This window comes from Thunnus thynnus, chromosome 21, assembly GCF_963924715.1.
Source record: "Thunnus thynnus chromosome 21, fThuThy2.1, whole genome shotgun sequence".
Classification (NCBI taxonomy): domain Eukaryota; kingdom Metazoa; phylum Chordata; class Actinopteri; order Scombriformes; family Scombridae; genus Thunnus; species Thunnus thynnus.
In genome coordinates, this window is record NC_089537.1 from 24,727,826 (window position 1) to 24,744,867 (window position 17,042).

Here is a 17,042-nt window from a genome sequence, read left to right on the forward strand (position 1 = left end):
TTTCCATCATGCTGTGATCAATGCATGCACAGCGCAGGTAGTTTTCCACACAACAGTAGGACACAGTAAAGCTGCTAGGCTTGCTGAGGAGCCTGCAGCTCTTCATCTAACAGCTCACTGTGGCAGCTCCTGACTGTTCCATTACTCCCTGCAAGCTTTCTGATCTGACAGGGAAAAAAAAAGTCTGAAAATAACCTTTGTGTTGTTTTGTAGATGCATTTTGGATGACTGTTGTGATGAGTGCTAATCTCTGGCTCCTTCATGATAAAAGCCTCACCGTGTTTGGCCAGTTGAAGACTTTTAAGCAGCAGCAGTAGGAGGTTCTGTTTGCATCATAAAGCTTTGACATGGTATAAAGAGAGTTAACAGGACATGGTGATGATGATGTTAATGAGATCAAACTGTGCTAGATACCATGCTGCCTTGTTTACTGTGAATTCCTTATTGATTCAGATTTCCTGAATCAATTCCATTCCAATTCACAAGGTCCCGATTCAATATCGATTTGTTTTGGGATATTTTAGTCACAATACCAGTTTTGCTTGGATATGAAAGAGATTGTCAGAGAACTCATGCTGTAAACTGTACAAGGAACCCTTTAACCTGCTGTATTATTAAAAATATCAATGTTTACAGTAAGAATTAGCAAAGCAATTATATTAATGTACTTTTTATTTAACATGAACACACTACAGCAGTCAACACAATACAGCACAACTCTCCAGTCAGTGAGTGAGTGAGTGACTAGATGAGTGCTTTCTTTAGTGCAGTGTATAATCAACAGGCAGCCAGTGGAAATAAGGAGGCTACAAACATGCCTGCTGTGTTGTAAACATCACTAATACCTCAGGAAAACATACACTTTGCTGTGATTGTCTCACAAAGCTTTTGTGCAACAGGCTTGCCTTCAGTGGAAGGCAACCAAATCTCATGTAAAGCAAGATCTGGCCACAAGGTATATATGGTGGGAGCTGCTCCAAGCCTGAGGGCAGATGTCTGGATTCATTTCCGATGTAAAATTCACAGGAAAAGGCATATATTAAAAGATCGATCTCAGATTTTACGGATCTAATTGGAAAGATTAAATGAAGATCGATGTGAATCACAAAATTGATTTTTTTAAATCCACCCCTAGTAGTTAGTCAATCTGAATACAACTTGGGAATAGTGTACCTCGCCAACACCAATAAAAACACTGTATGGAGAGGTCATTACAGAATGGAAATACCAACTATTAAAAAATACCACCCATGAATATAGAAATCAATCAAAAGTTGAAGGATTTAACTGTGCTGTGCTGGCCAATCACACAGTTACACTATATTTCATCAGTTGAGCTTGCTTGCTCATGGGGGGAATGTTGGGTCTCTAGTACTAGTCTAGACCTGCTCTATGTGAAGAGTGGCCTGAGATAACTTCTGTTATGATTTGGTGCTATAGAAATAAAACTGAAGTAGAGATTGTCAGTCAGAACTAGCTTTGTGCATACCTTGTGCAGCTTCTGTCTGTATTTTGACTTTGTTATGTAAGTGCATCTGAATATGAACTGACAGTGACATTAACAAGTGAAAGAACAATCAACTGCCTTGTAAGAACAGCGAGACCTCTCATCTGTATTTGTTTCCATCAGATTTATGTTTGGCCTTCGATTTTTGACTGAAGTGAGGCAGTGGCTCAGATGACACTGCTCGACTTTGTTTCCATTAAGTGTTGCTGTATCTTCTAAAGTTATGGCAACAAATCAAATTTGAGCCCTCTGGTTTTTGCAGACTGACTGTTTTTGTACACATAGCTCTTTGTTCAAATCTCAGTGAAAAAAAAAAAAGAAAAGAAAAGAAAAGAGTTATTTTCTGTGTGGGGAAATGGAAATTGGGAAATAGAATTGCAGGTCTAGTGGGACTGCAGTCTTATTGTAAGAACACACTTTTTTTTTGTAAAAACAGCAAAGAAGAGAGACTCAGTAGTGATGCAGAGTCTAAACACACCTCTTGATTGAAGTGAAACACCTGTCCTTCTCCCTGGCTCATCTCCTCTTTAATATGGAAGGATGACAATCAAACATGTTTTCAAAAACATAAAAGAGAGAATTTTTATGGTAAACAAACGGATCACCTGAGGCTGGATAAACCAGTGAGGAGAGGCTGCATGCACTCTGGTGACCCTGCACACTTTACTAACAAACAAGCAGCATATTCTCTCCCAGAGCAGAGCCTTTTTATCATTACCCCTCATGCTGAGTGCGTCGCTCCACTGTAAAACTAAAACCTGCTTCTATTACACAAGTATTTCTCTGAAGCACTGATTGTTGTTTGCTCCAACTCCATTACCCACTCAGCTAGTGAACTCACAGTTCTATAAACGGAGGTAACTTGGTGCAAAATGTAGATGTGTAACCTTTGGGCACAAGTTAGACTCTTAAAATGACTGGAATGCATTTCTTTATAATATTCCAGAGTCAAATGGTGTCATGGCGTTTCTCTGTCCGTCATGGTTTTGAAGCCTACAGTAGAGAGACAGAAGCTGTGTCTCTATCAGGGGCGACATCCTTGGAAGGACGCGGTCTACTAAAGCTCGTCCTCTGTAGACCGTGAAGGCCGGAGCCAAGCGTTGTTAAATGAGACGAGTCTGGTCTAAGGAGGATTTCCAGCTGCGTCACTAGCTGCGCCCGCCCTTACCCTTGCATCATGAAGTGCCGCTCCTGTCGCCTAGCAACCTTGACAGCTGCACTTGAAAATCAGGACACAGCTAGTAGAAATGGTGCCAGAACTTTTAATTTTATTATTGTGACAGCCAATCCAGGTCCAGCAGCACCTCCAGGGACTCCCTGCTCAGCTGAACCAGATTATACATCAACACATTCTCTAAGGCCCCATATTTATAACATTTAATTTAAGACACCCTGCTGTAAAAACTGATGTTAATGAAATAAACAGTGTTTTAATAAACAATTACTTTATTTTAGTTCATTCATTCAATATTTTTTGGTTTTTCAACTAACCTCTGCCTCTCTCTGCTGCAGCAGCTTCAACACACCTACCTGACTGTACTGTCACAAAATCAACTCAACTACAACTGTTAGATTTCATCTGTGAGACCCGACATTTATCTTCCAAAAGGAATGATATCATATATCAAAATGTTGTGGAGACATTAGAGCCAGCAGTAAATCACCAAAGAACTGCAGGGATCAGTTCATCAGATCATGTTCTCCCCCCTGGATGACGACGGACGTTCAGCCCGTCATCTCAGGAGTCGGGCTGACCGGCACCCAGCCAGCACAGTCATGAGTCAGGGTCAACTTCAAAATCCATTGTAACTGCTGTAACTTCAAACTGACAGCTGCCTTACTCAATGAACTCTTCAGAGAACCTTATATACAGCATACGGGGGTTAGTATTTGATACACAAAACATATTAGATACTCCAGAATTCTGTGGAGAGAAATTAAATTAGGGATGTGTTCCAGTTTCATTTTGGAACCAGTTCCAAGTTGGTAAAATAGTCCTCCTCACTCTTTTATTAACAAAGAGCAACAGAAAACATATAAGCATCAGGCTGTCTCTGCTTAAACTGACAGACTCATCAGTCAGCTGTAACTGTAATTAATGTTAAATCCATAACAGCTCAAATAAAAAGCTAGTGTGCTCTGTGGTTAATGTGTTCTGTGCAGCTGCTGTCACACAGTGTTCTCTACATGTACCATGTATGACCAGCAGTGTAGTTACAGTTGCCACTAAAAACTGTTGCGTTTCATCCAACAACAGATGATTAGATTTGAGTTGTAGTTACTTGCAAATGTTGAAAGGTAAACCTAATAACTATAATAAATCATTTGAAAGGATTTGGATATAATAAGTGGATTCAATAATGGATTTGAACTCAATACAATGCTGTTAAACCCCAACATGACGCTCCAGATGGTTCGTTACAACAGAACCATCTGAGAAGTCGTCCTTGGAAACTAATTGGAAAAAGGCAAACATGCTCAAAAAATACTGGACAGGTGATTGGATGAACCATCTGTCTATCATGGGCTCATCATCGGATGCTGATTGGTCCAGACTACTGCTGGTTCGGCCACTAGCGCATAACTTGAAGCCTGACGAGATGGATTCTTGTGTAATCTCGTGAATCCAGCTGCCTCATGAGGTAAATTGAACCTGATACCTGCCGTTAATGATGGGAAATGCAGTCTAGAAAACACACATCAATATGCCAGTGTATCATATCAATACAAACTCATCTCTACTGTTTCTGTATCTAGATGCATTAGCTGCTGTTTTTATTCTTATGCCACCTGTTAATCCAAGCCTTTCAGGAAAATGCACACAATGTAAGGACATCGTAAGTATATGAACATGTGTGTGTGTGTGTGTGTGTTTTTACTGGGGAAGACGGAGAGGTCGGGGTCTTTGTTGCAGTAGTTGGTGGTACAGCACATCGGGTAGATGCCTGTGTCGTGTTTGACGGACGGGGCGCAGATGAAGGGTCGGTCTCGTGGGATCAGTTCGTTTTCGTGTATGCACTGGCGCTGCTCGGTGGTCAGTCGGGAGCCCGTCTTGCGAATGGCGACGAAACAGACGCCATCTGTCGTGCAGCTGGAGTTGGCACTGCAGCGCTCACAGTAACACTGAAGGGCTGGAGGGAGAAAGGAGGAAAGGGATAAAGAGTTACAATTGAGGCTTGACTTGTTTTCTCAATGTAAATGTCAAAGTAGATTCAGACATAATCCAAGGTTTAAAACATTTATTTCCTGTGCTTTTGTCCTTCTTTAGAGAGGAACAAGACTTGACCAGAAATCTATTAAGTTTAAATCTGCTGGAGTCACGTTAGTTTTCAGGTCTGCAATTAAACCAAAGTCACACATGGCAACAATAAAGCTAGTTTAAGATGATACTCCATAGCAAAACAGCAGACTCACACGCTTTACATGACTATATGCTGCACAGTCCTCTCTTCTCTGTCCTGACTTTGCAAATATAAGTGGCTTTCTATGGCAACAAACCCTGAAAAACCCTAGAAATGACTCAAAACTACTTTTTCATTTCCAGTATCATTATGATTTTTTTTTTTCTTTTTGCTCTTTCATATGACACGTGCCTTGCAAAACATCAGTCTTTCCACTGTGCTGTCAGAAACCAAGTTCTATTTTAATCTTCAACCCATCATGAGAGAAAGAGCACTAAAACTGCTGCTCTTTTTGAACGTTTCTACACACAAATAACCAAAGTGATGTGCACTTTTTATGTTACTTTTCCCATCAGAGGTTTCTTAACCCCACCGTATACTGCTCCATCAGCTGTGTGTGTGTGTGTGTGTGTGTGTGTGCGTGTGTGTATTTGAGAAGAACTGTCACTGATGGAATGTGAGACGTTACATCACTCCAGTCATACGTTACACACGCTCTTACTGACTCATTTTCATCCAAATGTTTGCTCTGTTGCTTGCACTCCGTCTGTCCCCGACTCTGTCTCTGTCACACACACACACACACACACACACACAGATGTAGTACAGCTGGAGAGCACATGGCTGACTCCAGAAAAAAAAGCCAAGAATCTGATAGTGTTTTGGTTTGCAGTCCTGCAGACTCCATTATGAAGTGGAAGTCAGGCCCTTTAGTCATCCTTTCCATAAAAAGCCTGTCGCAACACACACACAAAAAATCAGAGCCTCATATTCATTTACTCACTAGCAACAATACAGAGCTTGTTTTTTTCCCTACTTTACCTGGAATATCTTTTAAGTTTCAACTCAGATGAACTCAGCCCAGTCTTCTTCAGAAATCACAGACAATTTGAAGCATGTGTTGTTGTTATCATGGCTGCTCGAGCCACAGGTCAGAGCACCTTTAAGCACATTTAAACACTGGGAACCGAGCGGGCCAGACACTAGCAGAGTCAGGAATGTGTTTAATGTAAGAGAAGTCTGCTTAGCAATCCCTGAGGCTTCGAATCATTAGCAGTAGTGTTATGGAGTGCTATGAATAAACCAGGTCACTCTCTCTCTCTCTCTCTCTGTGTCTCCACAGTGTCCTTGCCCCCAGCGCAGGACAGACAGAGAGCTCTATGCAGCTCAGAAACACATCATGCATGGCTGGCCAGGTTAAAGAAACATAACACACCTTCTAAGACAAGACCTTTGAATAATTAACAGGGCGGGCGCACAGCCTGTGGTGTAAAGGCGCTGAGAGTGTCTGACATCCACACACGCAGGCAGATGGTATTAACCGTATGAAAGGTACACCAGTGGAAATCTGCCCTATGGTGTAAATCCATAAATAATTAAGTAATTGCTAGTAAAAGTGTCTGGTAGAAATACACTAACAGTCTGAAAATGTTATAACGTTATCCAAGTTTTGATGTAACTGCAGACTTCCCACTCCTGAAATTCATGGAATTGCCTGAAGGAGAATTCCAGGAAGGCAAAGACAGGGAGGCGAAAAAATTACAACAGCAAAACAACAGCAACTGTGTGTGTGTGTGTGTGTGTTTGTGTGTGTGTGTGTTTGTGTGTGTGCTCTGCATGTTGTGGTGGCGTCTCAGGAGGAAGGCAAAGGAGACGGATCAAGCTGTGGAAGACAGCAGACAGCTATATAAAAGCCAGCTGACACTGTCTCCTCTGACTCACCTTCAGAACAGATAAGTCCTGTCTGTCCCACCGACACACACACACACACACACACACACTGTACTGTACTGTTAGGTGTGTCTCAGCTGTCTAGACACCAACTGAAATGTTCCACATGTTACAGTGTGTGTGTGTAAAGAGCGTCTGCCTATGGGAAGCGGTGCAGTCAGTGGAACACTAGTGTCCTGCTGATACTCATCATACACCCAGGAAGCAACACTTCTGACCTACACCGGTTATGCTGGAGGAGTTTAGAAGGTTGAATTGATTTTGTAATTACATCTTGTGTGTTAATTTGTTGCACCTTGCCAGATGACTCCGCACCGAGCTGCAGATTCAATGTTTTTTTTTTTTTTTTTTTCGCTGGATGTCCGAGCCCTCAGTCTGCATCAGGACCCCCCGCTGTGCCAACGCTGTGGTCTCATTGAAATGAAAAGGAGGAAAGCTTCTTTTTCCTCTTTTTCCTCACTGTGTTTGTTTGTCTGTCTGAACATGGCCTTACTGTTCCTGAGCTCTACTACTACTACTGTTTCCTACAGTGTTTTAATCAAAGTGAGCCACCTTGTCTGGGCTACCTATACAAACATCAAAAAACTGAATAGACCTTTGTTAAATTCTGGCTCCACTCTTCAGAATAAAATCCCCCAACACTCCAAAATGTGTTGTTCTTCTTCCTTCAGTTGGATGTTGTTCTCTTCTCTGTGCAGAATGATATATGTGCAGAAAGTTACTCTGTGCTCACCTGTCATCTGTACCTATGAGCATGATTTGTGACATCACAACTAGTTTGGAACCAATCGTGTTCCAGTATGCAAATTACACAAATGTGATGTAGAAACTTGAAGCCTCCAGTGCACAAACACTGAGAAAGGACTTTACAATGAAGTGTCAAACATTTCAACTTTTAAAATGAACAATATTGACATATTTACAGATTCTGGATTTTTCAATGAAAATATGTTTGGAGGATCATTTTATCATCATCTTTAAGGCCTGACATATTAGCAGCAGTTCCTCTAAGATATACTCTTGCTCCTAAAAAACACATTAAAGGTAGAGTCAGTCATTCTGGAAAAAGACTGTTGACGTTTGAATTAAACGCCCAAACAAATACACCCCGTCCATTATGCTCCTTCAGAAGCTCCGCCTCCAAACTTCATGGATGCCCATTGCCAAGGCAACGACCAAAAGAGAAATATGGCGGAATCCACAGCGATTCGCCAGCTGTAGAATCACTTCTGTCCCTCTCACACCTTATCACGAGTTGAAAAAAAAAACTGTCTAATGTGAGCACAACAGTCCATCCACACTCTCCACCTCTCACTCCACCTGCGCTCAGCGTCTCTGTCCAGGAGATATTCATTGAATTTAACAAAAAATGTACTGTATTAGAATTGCTGACTCTATCTTTAAGGGGAAGACTTTCTGATATAAAGTAGTAGTCTCCCAGCACATGTTGACAGATGCTTGATGACATCACTATGACATCATCAGGGATATATTACAGACTTGACAAAGCTCCTCCAGAGCCACAGAAGACACTGTATATCAGTTTTCACATGCTTCATTACATACAAGATTATGAAAGTGATCACAATATCAGTGCAAACTGTGACACAGTTTAGTCTCATCATCTCTCTCTCAGTAAGACAGAAGTCCTGTATGGATTAATGTCAGGCAGACATGAGCTAACCAGACTGACAGGTCTACACATGCAGACACTGATTGTTGGTTTTTGAGTCAAAAAAACCAAAAAAAACCAAAAACAAAACAGGAGTCAGCAGCAGATGGGAAGAAGACGAACACAAACAAACACACCCATTACTTCTGTTATCAAAGCAAGAGCAACAATCTCAAAAGCAATTATTCCTCCTTCCTCACTTCTTTTGTTTGTCTTTCATCATAAAGTTAGTACAAGTGCAGCTGGCCTGGCCCGGCCAGCAGAGTTTGAGAAAGATTTTTATTAAAAAGCAGTCACCTGCAGAGATTCCAAATCTCACTGCCCAGCCACAGTCCCCAAACAACTGCATTCTTTATGAAACAGCTTGACAATAATCCATATAATAGCACGCTCCCCCCAGGGCACAGCCGCCTGCTTTTAGTTTTTTCTCTTTAAGACTGCTCTCTCTTCCTCTCAGCGGTGAGAGCAGGACTGAGTGTCAGTGAGTGTTGCTGTGTGTGAAGGGCCAATTAGAGTGTTTCAACAAATGAAGCATCTGTAGATAACACTGCACAACACTGAAGCAGGCGCTAAGAAGAAACAAACACGCTTTTAGACATCCTCACAGCAACACAACAGGCTAAGAGAATGAACCTTGGAACAAAAGAGTTTACTGATAAATAATCTACAACACGCGAGATAAAAAAAAAACACTTCAATATGTGTTGAGATGCAGAATGTTCTTGATGATTAGTCATGTTTGACTTAGTGATGCTGTGTTTTTCTGCGGGCTAATCTTAAGTAGAGGTGGAAAGCCCTGTGGATGCGTTTCATTTCATTTTCTTGCTGGTACCTGCAGCAACCATCCCCCAAACAACACAGCTCCTTGTTTGTCATTTCACCCAAATTACAAAACAAAAACAAACACTTTTACACCTGCCTCTAGTGGTAATGTCACTTCCCATGACAACGAATCTGAAGTTACCCGTTAGCTTGTCACTACAGTGATTCTACAGTGTAGTTAAAAATCAGGAAACATGCCTTTAAATGAATTAAACGTATTAATTAATAATGCAGGTATGCTTCATCAGAACTGCTTGTCAGAGAGTCAAATAGCTTCACAACACTTTCCTGACATCAGACTTGGAGGAGCTGTGTCCCACACTTCCTCTAAGTCTCCAAAACTCACAATCCAGCGTTCACACCCTCACACCTGTGCAGAGGTAAGACAGTCAGCAGGGTTCTAGTGCTCTTTGTTCTTACTATTCCTGTCACTTCTCATAGGAACAACCCACAGCAACACTATAAAGCACGCCATACCAACTAGTGAACAACACACTTACTTCTCATTCATTCAAACCAGAGTTTTTGAAGTGACACCTGCAACCTAAACAATTCTCTTCACATGCATTTTACTGGGGAGGCAGCAGAAATCTTTTAAAATCTGGACAAATTAAAGCAAAAGCATCTGCAGGGATGAAAAGTGAGAAAATACTTCTGCAAATTTTCATCAACTAACTCATTCAAAGCAGTGTTACTTTGAGACTGGGCATGACCTCGGTGATTCAGTACAATGATGTTTTAATAGAAATTTATGACCGGTGACACTTAACATGATATAATGAAGGAAGTATGAAAAGACAGAGAGACACAAGGCCAGGCTCTAACAATGTGGTCAGACAGAATGTGGTGGACTAATCTAAGATGCTGCTTAGAATGACGCCAGGCAGACAGCCAGACTAAACACACACACACACACACAACATGGGCCAATTGCCCTCCTCGCTGCTCTCAAGGCTGCTCTGCCCTATTTTAATATGGTGTGGGAGAGTGTGTGTCTCTTCCTCTGGGAGGTGGAGGTGTTTGGACAGATCAGCACAGCCTGGCTGTAGTTACGCAGCACAAGTCTGAGAGTTTCAACAAGTGTGAAGGCAGAGCACTATTCAGTGTGTGTGTGTGTGTGTGCATGTAAATAGTGTGGTATCTATGCAAGCATGGTATCTGAATTGTTGCTTCGTCATTAGTCCTATTCTGAATCCTCTCCTCTTCTTAAATCTCATGTCTGTATATTTTAGCCTGACCACATCCATGACAAGTGTGTGTATTTAATATCCTTATAAAACACAAAAAACATCTGCAAAACAACTTGACAAAATACATTATGAACTACAGACTTGAGAGTGTAAAAACATGAATGAGAAAAACCAGGACAAAAGAACAAAAACTCATATACAGTAAATCTGCTGCTTGAAGATGATTAGCACCTGCAAAGCTTAAGTAGATATTTGAGAGACAAGAAGGATGCTACTGAGTTGCACTATGGAATGTCCCAAGAGTTGTTAACGCCCCGCATACTACGGACTAAAGTCAGAATATCTCTGCCACTGCTGCTTATCCTGTCTCAACTTTATGGAAGTGCAGAACTAAATCACCATTTAAAGGTTTGGATCAGGTGTGGATGTGTAGTGGCAGGAAAAGCTAAACAGCAATACTGAAACCTAGATGCAGCTTTTATCTGATGACATCCCATCACAGGTGTAATGCACCGGAGGACGATAAACGCCATTGAAGCTAATTAAAACAGACAAATGTTATATTTTAACAACACACAGTGGGGCAAGGTTATCAGTTGGTGCGCCCCGGGAACAGAAGAGCTGGGAATAGATCAGGCTTTAGATTGTATAGCCAATACTCATCAACAGAACAAATGCTACTGTTCTTGCAGGTGCGCTTAGCACGTCAAAAGAATCATCACTGTTAAATACTGCGCTACGTTATACATTACACATACACACAACCTTCCTGAGGTTGAGTGTAAACCAACAGGAAAGAGCAGCTTGGTACTGACAATGAGAAGAGAGAGAGGAAGCTTCAGCTCTGGGCATCTTGGAGGATTGTTGTCATACATACATAGGCTCTACTTGGGTGGCCTGCCCAGGTAGATTAAGACCCACCCAGGTAGATACAATCTGTCTGAGTCACATTCTACAGTAACTGAGTGGGGACTAAAGGCTTCTCTGTGTGCAGCTGCCTAGCTAGTGTCTACTGATAGACTGCGTGTGAGGCGTTTATGGAACATCTGTAAATTGTAGTGTCTACCGATAGACTGCGTGTGAGGCGTTTATGGAACATCTGTAAATTGTAGTGTCTGCTGATAGTCTGCATGTGAGGTGTTTAGGGGACATGTGTAAAATGTAGCTACAGATGATAACCTGGGTTACACTCCCCCCCCCCCCTCTAAACTGCACGGTCTCTGCATGCACGTCGGTCACATGCCAAGCTGTGGTCTGTGCTGTGTGTCATACGGCAACAAGTCTTGAGTGTACGTGCAACCCAGAGCCTTTGAAGCCAGTTTGGTTTTTACTGTCTGTTTCCGGCATCATCTCCTTCACCACAACTTGTTGACTTCTGGTGCAGCAGGTAAGAGCTCCGCTAGCAGTGGTGTGTGTGTGGCGTTGGCATCCAGCGCCGCCTTTGAGAACATGTCGGATCTGATTTTCAATCCGCAGTATAGTGAAGCCCTAAAGCTTACAACAAGCCAGCCTGAGCCTTTTCGCCAGCTACTCTCTCCCCTTCATGCTTAAAGCGCAATAGCCTGTGAAATAGACAAGTGAGGAAGAGTGGGAGTGGGAAGAGTGGGAAAGTAGGCCAGTTGTTCATTCTTGAAGTCTAATCCAGAGAATGTCAAATAATTCAGATTAATGGCTCTCTCTTCACCTTGTTTAGAAATCCTGAAGCTACATTAATTTCTCTACAGGTGCACCAAATATTACATCCAGCTAAAAATATATCAGCCGAGCAGACAGAGGAACAAGTCCACTGGTTCTCAACACACCAGTTTACAGGGCTTATGCTGATATTTTTACTGTCCATACTTTAGTGCCAATATTCAATATCTTTACATTTCACTCAACGTCTTTCAGTAGAAATCATGATGTGTCACAGTGGTTCGGTTTAGACTCTGCCTGTGTAAAAAGCTCTGATTTATTGATGTGCTTGGGTGAAGGCAGTATTTTAAGTTATAGATTATTCAAATGCTGCTCAGTCAGTCTAGTGGGAAATTGTGATGAAGGTTTTTCACTATTTCTGAACGATTAATGAAATAAATGTAAAAACTAGACCGATAAATCAGTCAAAATATTAGCTTCAGTATGGACATTATTCAATTACAGATTGTTTGAGTTTGCGATGCGAGTAAATGCAAATGAGCGGCAGTGACATCTGGAAGTTCAGACCCTACGACCGATCTGGCTCTGCCTCCTGTTATTCCCCACCAATGCATCCATGAAACACCATTTTCTGGCTGTGTAGTAGCCAGGCAACAGACGTACAATGCATTACAAAGCCTCCCGTCACCAGTTAGAGGCTGAACCGCGTTTATCCCTCCGTCCACCCCTCCCTCCCTCCCTCTCTCTCTCTTCCTCGCTTAGTGCTCCCTCCTTAATTACATCCCCCTCCTGCCACATCCCACTCTTTCTTTTCACCTCCTCCCCCCCTTCTGACCTCCTCCCCCCTCTCGCCTTCTTACAACAATAGAAGGGAAAATGCTGAGACGAGTGTCAAGAGCAAATAAAAGGAATCTACAAGCTGCAGACAGTACAGGTCAATATTTCAGGATGCAAGCATGAAATGAATTAAGTGTAATCTGCCTGACTGTGGATATGTTTGCATTCGAGCCTGGTGTGGGATTTCTACAGCGTGTGTTCCGACACTGTCGGGGTAAAGACATTATTCTGGAGGCTGAGGAAGCGGCTCCTGAGTTCATGCAAATCACCTTCTGCGGTGAATGAGGCTTTGAGTAAGCACCATAGTAGAGGAGACGGGAGGTTGTATTTTCAGCAGACTGCTGATAGGAAGGACTTGTAAAGGCAGTGTTTCCCTTATATTCATTCTGTAGCGGCGGGCGCACCGCCACTGCAAAATTATGAGCGCTCTGTGCGAGCATGATACACTCTAGTTACTGTGGGATTGTTTTGAGTCACCCTTCCTCTACTCATCCTTCAAAAGGACAAGGTATTGTTATAGGAGTAGCGTAGCTCCGTTGAGGAATAGGGCGGTGCATAATGCATGTGCGTAGCGACTGCGTGGTTGAGCGAGCCGCAGAGAAGTGACGGTTAATGTGAGCGGAGCGCAGGAAAAAAATAACATCTGGTAGTAAATGTACGGTGCAGGCTCCAGAGTGTCATTAAATAAACGCTGCAGCTTCTCAAGACTGAGAAACATTTCATCTGTTGCTTCCCTGACTGCTGGGAAAGTGAAGGGGGTTAGCCTAACCTGACCAGGCTCACTTAAGGTGGACTGACCTTTAAGGTGGACATGTTACTGTCATTTTAGTGCCAATCTCAGCCGCTCTTAAACAGAGAACAGAGAAACGACTGCTGGCTGCTGAATATTCTAATGATTCTTTTTCTTTTTTTAAGACTATTTTGCAAGTTGTTGAAGAGTAGTTCAAGACTCCAAAAACTTAATTGTCCATTACATAATGATAGAAATTTGTCTTAGGTAAGGGGCTCACAAACAACATCAAACATACATTAAAATACAAACAATTCCATGAATAAGAGCAGGTGTGCAAAGCTGCATTAGTGACAGTCTATTTGGCTTTGTTTTAAATGGATATTGCGGCAGGAAACCAAACTAACAACACAACCAAACTCATGTCACTTTTGGAGACAATGAAGTGAAACCAAACAATTCTAAACAGGGCTCTCCCTCCGGCTTCCCTCGCTCACTTTTCATTAGTTTTATCAGGGCGACATAAAGAGAGGTTTTAATGATAATCATGTCTTGGTGTGGTTCCTATCTACTTCATATAAGGCACAGAGATGTTTGATAGAGCCAGAGGCTGAGACATTTGAACAGGCTGGGGTGAACAAAATTAGTCTGACGGATCAAAGTTTGCATCAATAATTCATTGGGTTTTTTTTCCTCCACAGGGTTCGATCTACAAACAGGAATACTTAAGAGGAGAAATTGATTTTTAAGTGTCTCCCTTTTGCAGTTTAAAAGGTGTCTGTCTATATGATAGGAGGTCTGGTGACTGTGATTGGACCTGTGACCCCCCCCCCCAGGACTTTGATTCTGTCTGATTCTCCTGCTACTCTGGGAACATTTCTGTCCCTAATCTGGTGCAATGGAATAATTGTTGCAGCTGGAGTACTACCACTACTGTTACTGCGAGTGTTTCTGCAATGGTAGGCAGTGACTGTACATTCACTATTTGTATTATAGTGTGTCGACGCTGGTTCTACACTCCACCAGATCCTACTTTATCTATTTTTACTTGCTTTTCCCAGAGCTCACAACCGCTGCTTTAGATCCTTCATGTTAGGCTTCGTCATGTACTCCTGCAATTATTTCAAACTGGGAACAGAACCACAGATAAATCCTCAGTTAATCAAAAGCGCCGTAATCATCAGTCTGTCTTCAACCGTCTCAGAACCTAGGTGTCTTTTACATCATTTATACATAGTACATATTTAATATAGAATTAATACATAAATAGTTTTAGTGATCTGATATGCAAAGGTTCTGAACAGCTTCAAATCGTCTCATTTGCGGCTTTTTTTTCCCCAGTCATGGCTTTGTGCATAAGAGATGAGGGTTGAGATGATTCCTCTCTGCGTGTTTTGCCTCGTGCTGCTGCAGCCTTCACAGCACTTTAACAGCATTCACTCCAGACTCGTGTCGTGTTGAAAGTGATGAAGAAATGTTACAGGTTTCACCTTGTAAGATTGCAAAGTGACATTTTTTTTTAAGAATAAAAATGTGTCAGATGACAATGTGTAATGTGAGACATCTGGCTGGTAGTGATGAACCTACAGAGAATTATCAGTGACTCTGCGGCTCTCGGCGGCTTTACGGAGCTTTATAGTGAGTTTCAGCTCATTGTTTAGCTGCAGTTTTACTGTTTTGGTTCACTTTCATAGTGTTTTTGGCTGCAGGCAGCTGTTTTAAAAAAAAAAAAAAACACTGTACACTATCTGCTCAGCATCAAACGGCAGACAGACACAGTTAGCTGTAGACTAGCTGGTGAACATAGTGGAGCATTTAGCAGCTAAAGAGACACATATTTCCCTCAGGAGTTGGTAGAAAAACAGCTAAAAGAGAGTGAATATTGGACTTAGATTCACCAGGTGGACACAAACACGACTCCACATGAATGATAATGTTGCTCTGTAATAATAATGTTGCTGTAACAAGGGGCTGTACATTTTCTTTAAGGATAAGGCTGGTGTTGTTCTATATTTTACTTGTAAGTCCCTTAAAAAGACTAAAACCAACAATGTGTCAGTTAGTTCTATGTGTAGCTGGAGTATCAGCTACTGCACAGTTATTGACCAAATACCTGTGATTGCTGTGCTCAAATCTAGTGACAGTGTGTTAGTTACAACTGTCTGTTGTATTGTGGGCAGTGTCAGGTGGAGACAGCGCAGCAATAAGGCAGAGATGGCTTTGAGATGAAACCAACCCATACTGTTGTCAGAGGGTTACACACACACACACACACACACTTGTAAAAGAGAATTTCAAATGGAATATGTTATGACAGAGAGTCAGTAGAGGGAAAAAACCCTGACCTGAGATCAACTTGCTGCTGCAAACATCAGCCTACTAACAGACCATGTTAACCTCTTAAACACCCCAAGGACACCTGCGTCCAGCTGACATTACTGTCTGTCAGAGGCTGTAGCAGCCTCACTTTTCAAACTAGAGTGATGATATGGGCAGGGAGCTAAGCAGCGCTCCAGAGTTAGATGGAATTTTGGAGAGAGAAGAACACCTGAAGATATGTGAATGAAAACAGGTTCAATAGGTACCCACGAGTCTCCCCAAAAACCATGCAGCTTTTTACAAGCAGTATAAATGTGTTATTTTCACCTATTCCAAAAATGGTGTATATGAACATTTCTGCATACTGGGGTCCTTGAACAGTCTTGGAATTGCATAAACTGGTTATGACTAGAAAGCTGAGACTGTTGTGGATTCAATGAATCCAACTGCATGTGTGATGATGTTAGTCCCCGTAGTAACCATTCACTCTAGTGAAACTTGACCTCACTGTATGAAATGACCTATTGTGACCTCTAGGATAATCACAGCCTCATGAAACTTTACAACCACAAACTAGAGACCGAGGGCGTTCAGAGGATCTATGGCTTTCCTAGATTTATTGACAGTAGGGGATTTCTGAGCTATATCACCACCCGATCGCTGAAAAATGCAGTTCTTACAGAAATCTCCAAATGTCAAAAGTTTTTACCAAATCACAGCATGAATTTTTCAGTGGTGTTCCTCAAGGTCTCGGTGTCTTAATGTGGTATTTCAGATGGATTTTTCACCATTTTAATCAATTCTTGAGTGGTTGAAAATGGTTCAATTTTGCACCAAATCTGTATAACAAATGGTATCAACCCAAAAAATTGCTGCAACAAGTTATGAGACATAGCCTAATTGAGCATGTGAATGGCCGTAGTATATTTCCATCCAGAGCTCGGCAATAGGACCAAATATTAGGTCATTTCATATCCCGATAACGATACCTTTCCCTTTCTCAGCGTGGGCGGAGCTGCATCCTCCGTGTGTATGCAGCGCAGCAGCAGAGACGGACGGCGAAAGAAAAGCGAAAGAATTAAAAGAAAGAAAATAAAGTGAAAGGAATTTCCTTCCCCTTGCCCCCTGACTTCCTTCATAGCCATTGGTGCTCAATATCACCAAGCATGCCAAGACACACTTGAAAAAATAATGTAAG

General features: G+C 42.0%; 1 protein-coding gene across 2 annotated transcripts in view; it reads right to left on the reverse strand.

Annotated features, from left to right (window-relative positions):
- tgfbr1b (transforming growth factor, beta receptor 1 b) overlaps nucleotides 1–17,042 on the reverse strand; it is an 81,202-nt gene that overhangs the window by 36,049 nt on the left and 28,111 nt on the right. For both annotated transcript variants that reach the window (XM_067577658.1, XM_067577659.1), the window contains exon 2: nucleotides 4,387–4,638. In XM_067577658.1, coding sequence (XP_067433759.1) covers nucleotides 4,387–4,638 — 252 coding nt within the window. The remainder of the gene's footprint in view (nucleotides 1–4,386; nucleotides 4,639–17,042) is intronic.